General features: G+C 39.0%; 1 protein-coding gene across 1 annotated transcript; it reads right to left on the bottom strand.

Annotated features, from left to right (window-relative positions):
• Positions 1-2,343: 2,343 nt before the first annotated feature.
• On the bottom strand, positions 2,344-6,376 carry tmem71 (transmembrane protein 71; the record flags this gene model as incomplete). The annotated part of the gene is made up of 9 exons (XM_080543461.1): positions 2,344-2,469; positions 2,565-2,614; positions 2,843-2,856; positions 3,133-3,202; positions 3,326-3,511; positions 4,360-4,544; positions 5,485-5,703; positions 6,068-6,128; positions 6,346-6,376. The coding sequence occupies 9 exons, from the start codon at positions 6,374-6,376 to the stop codon at positions 2,446-2,448; spliced, it is 840 nt and encodes a 279-aa protein (XP_080399587.1). The 3' UTR covers positions 2,344-2,445.
• Positions 6,377-7,334: the final 958 nt, after the last annotated feature.

The raw sequence follows: 7,334 nt of genomic DNA, 5'->3' as shown, positions 1-7,334 counted from the left end.
ACAGTGTTGTCATTTCTACATGGTGAAAGCAATACTGTACAGTACACAGATACGATCAAATAAAAGGTGAGAATCTCTTCTTTAAGCTCTTACTTAGTAATTGTTTGACTTCAAATCCAATCTTTGGAGTATAGGCCCAAAACAAGAAATAATGCTTCACTGTCCCATTACTTCCAGAGGCCACTCTATATATTGTGTTTGTATTCTAATTAGATTATAGTCTACATTTACAAGCAAGCAATCTATGCTACAACAGTCAACATCCTGGTGCACGCTGCACATCTAACATGCTCATTCTTGTCTTTTATCTGAATAAACACAGTTTAGTTGCGATCGTTAGCTGCCGTTTATTGACTACACAGTGCAGAAGTTAAAGGACCACCATATATCTGCTACACATAGTGGTGCGTGTTTTATTTTATTCTACAGAAACAAACATGTCATTCATTGGTTATTATTGTGATAACCATTCACCATGTAATGACTCGCTAAGTACATAATTGGTCATTTCTGTACCCTAAAATAAACTCCAACCAAATCAGGAATATAAAAAGATGTACAGCCATATTATAGAGTACATCCACTCCTTTTAATATACAAAAACAGACACTTCTATTCTTTAACTGTGGTTCATTGATGAAGTATTGATGATTCAGCACTCTATTCTGTTCAGAAAATTGTCTCATAATTGGGAGAATCATTCCGATTTGGCACTTGAGAGAGACTTAATTCATCAATACTTCTAAAGTCACTAGTAGTAGACAACACCAACATATTAAGACCAACAACACGCAAACAAAATCAGTTAATTTACATAAACTGAGACAAGTAATGATGCCAAAACACAGTTAATACATTCATGCAGTTTTACATAGAATAACATGAGTTGATTTGTGCAGTTATTAACAAATAACTGAGCACAATTCATCCCATTTTCTTTATATTCTCTAACTTAATCTGAGGCCCAAACATGATTTTCATATCAAAATGCTACAGTACATATTGATTATTATTCAGCTACCTGTGCCACATATTTTTTCCTGATAGAAAACATGTCTTCCTTCTGATCGAATAACAACCATAAATATTATTACAAATAGGGATGGAGCTCTTTCTACTGCTTTTCTGTTAAGATTTTGTCCCACAATACCAACATGCTCCTTAAGTTTTTCTTATACTGTATCTCACAGTCCCATAAATATGTGATTTCCAAAAACTGCTTGCCCAGATTATCCAAATGTATGGACTAACATGAGCATACTAGGCCTAAGCATCACATAGTGCTAGCTTTATATTCCAGCAGTATTTTATAAATACAATTCCCTGTATTAAATCAATATTTTATTGCGCTGTGTGATTCAGCATTCTATTTCCTAAAGGTAAATAGCGCTCTGTCACCAACACAATATTGGCCTTTTAGTGTAGGCAGTCCCTGCATCTGTATAGTTAAGATAAAGAAGGCACTTTTAGCATGTTGAATTTCCTCAGGAAAAATGGCAGTTTACAGTTACAAATAACTTCCAGGTAGTTCAGGTATTTAAACAACATTCATGTTGTACATTTGGTTCTTTTCAGGTCTAAGCATCAGCTCTCTTTTCTAAGACAGGTGATATAACAAGTCTCTACAGTCTTATTACTTACTGTACGCCTTTGTTACTTCAATGGACCTGTACTTGTATTAAAATATAGAAGCTATTGGTCATGTTTGGGACAGCCCAAAAAAGCCATGGTCAATTACTGTATCAACAATAATAATAATAATAATAAAAAAGGTATTTCAATAATATATTAAAAACACTTGTGTATTTACAGGGTATATAATGACTATCTTTTTAGATAAAGTATGATACTTACTTTATCTAAAAAAAAGAAACTAACCCTTAATTGAGCCCAATAACCTGTTATATGAACAGGTTACTGTACATTCTGTGCAACCTACATTTAGCATGTATTTTCCATAATATAAGTATATTCCATATTTGATTCTCTTATTTCATAGCTTAGTTCTCTGTATCCTCTTAATTTCACAAATAAACTAAAGTGTTTGTGTGTCTGTGTGCGAGAGAGAGAGAGAGAGAGGAGCACTGGCGGACTCAGGGTGGCGTGCCCCCACGGTTGAAAAACGTCTCGCTTAAGTGCCCTTTTGAGTGGCAAAAATGCCCTTTTGAGTGGCGAAAATGAGAGGATGTGGCCTATTGGTGCCCCTCCAATGGTCTAAATTTGACCATGTGCCCCCACAGTTGAAAAACTTCGCACTAAAGTGCCCTTTTGAGTGGCAAAATTAGAGGATGTGCCCTACTGGCTGCCCTTCCAATGGTCTAAACTTGACCATGTGCACTGATGGGGTCCCATGTTGTGCAGTAGGTGCCCTTTTTTTCTTTTCACCCCCCCTGCCCTTCAAACAGCCTGAGTCCGCCACTGGAGAGGAGAGAGACTTCTTCCTTTTTATTCATTTCTTGATGTAATATCCTGGAAGAAAAATATGAATAAAAGTTATTGACACCCTTAGAATGGAACTTATCATTTACTTGTAGCCAAACTCAATGTAGTTAAATATGACTCACCTCCGTCTTAGCTTTTCTCCATTTGCCCATGGGCCCAGACTTTGTTAGGACTGGAGAAAAAGCAATGTTTTGAAGTCATGATCAGAATTGTGCTTGCTCTGCTAAATTGCATTGCAATTTGGTCCAGAACCAAATTAATCAAATTAACTTAATCAAATTAAGTGTTACTTACATAGAGATGTCATGATCAATGCAAATGTGATGAATGCCATTGCTAGTCCCCGTAACAGACACCTGAATGGAAAAGTATGGTTAACATTAGCAGTTGTTCTATATACCTAAGTGGTCCAATCTGGGACAAGGAAACATGTTGATCAAACATCTGTTAAACATTGTGCTTTCCGCACATTCATATTATATAATTTCTGATTCCGACAAATAACGGAATTTGAAAGTGTCTTGAAAGAGTTTTGTGAAACAATGTACACTATAACCAGATACATGCAGTGTGTATACCATCATGTTTTGATTGCATAATACTAGTCTACAACTAGTCTGATAAATATTATTATTACTATAATAATATCTAATATTACCACCTTGCAACTACATTCTACTACTTGCTTACCTTGAAAATATGGCAGTAATGATAAAGACAGCGAGGATGAGGAGGAAGAAGGCTTTCACCATGGTGAAATCTGAAACACATTAATCCAATTTAGCATTGGATGTTCCAGAAGCCTTTTGATAAATAACACAGCACATACATACTGTCAGGGACAACATGCTGTTACTACTGTGTGAGCATGAGCTCGGCTCACCTGCTGCCTGTGGTTTAGGGGGACAGTACTGATTGGTGGTGAAGGTTGAAGGGGGCGGGACGTCTAAGAGGCCACTCAGGGATTGGGGAAACTGGTCTTGGGAGAGGCAGGTCTCAGTGCAGATCTCCTCCTGGAGTACAGTCTTGTGAGACAACTTTTCTGCCGGGGAAAAAATCTCACTGTGATCTGAAATGAGAGATGACAAATGTGCACCAATCTGCCTGTCAGAATCAACATAGTTTTACAGACTGGGTATGATTTAACATTGAAGCTTAGCATGCAGGGCTAGGTGTACTTCTGATGTAGTACCACTGGTTAACAGTCCCAATATCACTGGCTAACAGTTCAATTCCTTTAACACTGCAAACAGCTATCTGTCATGTTCATATTGATCAGTCACTGATGTCGACGATCTGAGCTAGAGAGTCCAGAACGTGAGTTAATTCTGGACATCGATCGCGATGAGCGACGCTCTATCAAAGTAAACCCTGATGCCAACAACGCTGATGTATGTTAATACGTGGGAGAGCGCTGTAACACCATAGAAAAAGGTGCATTAACTGCACTTTCCACACCTCTGGTTGTGCTCTACATGTGCCCTACAGTAGACGATTCTGTAAGAAAATAAAAGAAGGGCGCTTAGGTGGCATAGTGGGTTAAGCGTTGACCATGTAACCACAGGGTTCCCGGTTCGATTCCGGCTGCGGACATATCCTGCATGTCATCACTCTCTCTCTCTCTCTCTCTCTCTCTCTCTCTCTCTCTCTCTCTCTCTCTCTCTCTCTCTCTCTCTCTCTCTCTCTCTCTCTCTCTCTCTCTCTCTCTCTCTCTCTCTCTCTCTCTCACTCATCCTTCCTGTCATAATCTCTACTGTATCTGTCAATAAAAAGAAAAATATGAGTGGGACTGCCCCACTCAGAAAAAATAACTATAAAAGAACAGTCAGAACTTCTGTGTTTAAGGAATCTTTTACTTGGTTCTGAGTCTATTATTCACCATCTGAATCCTACAAGTCCAAGTGTATCAAGCCTCACCGTAAATGAAGCTGCAGTCTGTGTCCAGGTCTGTGGTGCTCTGCTCCACCCAGGAGGACTCAGCCAGGGGGGGGTGATGTACCCCTCCAAACACCTTCTCACCCAGCCACGACTGACATGTTTCAGTCATGTCGTTCAGCAGGCTGGCCAGAGACCGTCGGGCCCTCCGTCTGCGGCGGAAGACTCTACAGAGAAACAACAATGTGCAAAAAAAAGCTTGAATCACACCGTGAAATATTTGATACATTGAAATTCAATTCATTACATAAGAGTGACAACATAACATTTTTTGGTATTTCATCTATGATCAAAACAATAACGGGTAAGAAACAGTTTGTCTCGTATGTTTGAAGTCCCACAGTCAATAAAAAAAAGAAAGAATAAATAATAAGTTATAATAAATGACACTTATTAGGCAATCATACGTACATTTGCCAAAGTGCTACATTAAATTAACTATTGCTGAAGTAAACCCCTTTAAGGCATTGTTAAGGCCAATGCACAAGGCGTGCGATTTTGTCGCACGACAACATTCGATTCTCAATTCTTTGAATTATTTCAATTGGTGTGAATGGAGAATCGAATGTTGTCGTGCGATAATATCGCATCGCACACCGTGTGCATTGTCTCATTCAAAACAATGGAATCGAATTCGGCGGTGCGACAAAATCTGGGCCGTGTGCATTGGCCTTTATGTTGATGAGAAAATCTTATGTTATCTTAATAACATTAGAATCTCTTAGCAACTGAAACAGTTGACTTCCCTTTATGAGCTACCAATCCAGCAAGATGTCACACACAAAGAATTTACAAGACCGTCCAACCCGCCACTCGGTTAGGGTAGTGTATGATCTCATACCTTTAAACATGACTTGAGTTTCAACACAGAAGCACTGTTAAGAGTTGCATAACCACCATGACAACATTTCCGACCATGTCATGTGATTTGGAACAGTCAAGTGTTCCTAATTCTGCAAAGCCTCAAAATGCTCATCATACAGCTGAAATGACGGACAAAAACTCAGGAAAAAAAAGGGGATGGGTGAACTAGTCTTACAAAGGGCACAAAGGGAACAAAAACCTCTGCTAAATGGTGAAGGAGAGTGAGTGGATCCTTCGTCTCACCTGACTAAATTCTCTTTGTAGGACACATTGGCTTTGGAGAGTGGGAGGATGAGGGAGACATTGCCCTCATCGTCCCAGGTGTAGCTGTCCTCTGTGACGACGTAGTAGCCGTTGGAGAGCAGACGAGAGCTGCGGCGGCAAGAACAAGGGGAGCCCGTCACAGCGTCCACAGAGTAACACTCAAAGGAGGAGTCTGGGGACAGGAGGGACAGATCCAGGCTACACAAGACCAGGAAGATAAACATCACGGTTATACAATACTTGTGGAGTAACAGCACAGACTGAATCCTAACTTGAGATACTGATACAGTACATGCAGACAAGTCATAGAATATTACATTATATTCAATTAACAAAATTCTGACCATGATGCTAATTCTAATAGCAACCTGCGAAAACTGTCATTAAAGCTTACATTTTGCTACCAGAGTAGCCTACCAGCTTTTACCACTCATAACTAACAACTCATTTCTAATCGTTGTTATGTTTGGCATGTTAGGTATGCTAACTTGTGAATCTAAAATCATTTGAACATAGTTTGAGATCGGTGTTGAAAGACGATTACAGAGAGCTAGGACATTACCTGTGACATGACTGGTCAGCTAAGGGTTGTCTCAGAAAGGGTCTCTTTCTTATGGGTGAACCTACAAACATTTAAAAAGAGATTTGTTCATTTAAAAATCAACTTCAGTAAAAGGGGTCAGCTTAATAATACAACCTCTAATACACTGGAATGTTTGCAGGTTTTGTGTAACCAAAATCAATAGCTCACTGTGTAATAGATGAAAGGACAATACAAGTAGTACAGAAAACAATGTGGTTTAGCGTGTAATGTCTGTGCAGAAAGGGATGTTGACGTACTTGTAACCGCCCCAGTGAACAGCAGAGCCATGTCTGCTCGGACACACACAACCTTCTCTGGTAAGACAGTGGCGGACAATGCTGTCCTAATCTAGAAACACATCAGAAATTGACAAGCTCAATGAGAAACAGTAACTGTAAAAAGCAGGAACAATATTACATTTTCCATGAGTTATCTAGAAGCTAATTCTATTCTAACATGCATTATCCAAACAGTGATTCCAATACTGTACTGGGGGCTATATTAAGTTCTGGAGGTTTGTATTCCTACATGTATTGGACTATATGTATGTATGCATATATACTGTACTATGTAGCCCATTACCGAATTCTCTTTGGTCTCTTTTCAATTTGCCAAATTGTGTGAAACTGAATTGAATTAAAAAAGTAAATCTTACCCAAAAGTTCCTCAAATCAAATGTAACTTACATCCCTTTACATTACACATTAACATGTTCATGAGCAAAACATTGCTTTAAATCTAGTATAACTGTAATATTATTTGACGGATGACTTCGTCCTTATGCTGTCGAACATCTTTTCAGCTCTTTGAAACTCCCTAAAGAATGCTGGCCTCCCCCTGCCCTCCCATCCGGTGGGAAGTCATAACAAACAAAGACCTCTGTCAGTGACGTAACTTTTAACTCTATCCTGGCTAGCAACTATGCTTGTGTCCATTCATAATCTGTGAACGAAGTTGCTATTTCTCAAAATAGCCAAATACAGATGATATTGTAAACCCCAAAAAAATTAACACATTTTTGGGGGGGAATTTTAGCCACTGTGCACTAATTGGTAAAACTCATTGTATTTGTGTTGTTATTCAAATTGTCATTGTATTCTTTTTGGAGCTAGACATTCTATGTTTCACCACGCTTGTGTGTGTAGGCTACATCCGTCCTACCATGGCTATAGTCTAAATTAGAGGAATCCCTAAGTGGGATGGCTGATGGCTCTATGACTGAGATCCATTATTATATGTGGGTCAA

Source organism: Nansenia antarctica (genome assembly GCF_963989245.1).
Source record: "Nansenia antarctica genome assembly, chromosome: 12".
Lineage (NCBI taxonomy): Eukaryota > Metazoa > Chordata > Actinopteri > Argentiniformes > Microstomatidae > Nansenia > Nansenia antarctica.
Note: the sequence above shows the minus strand (reverse complement) of the source record. Positions and strands in the feature narration are given on the sequence as shown.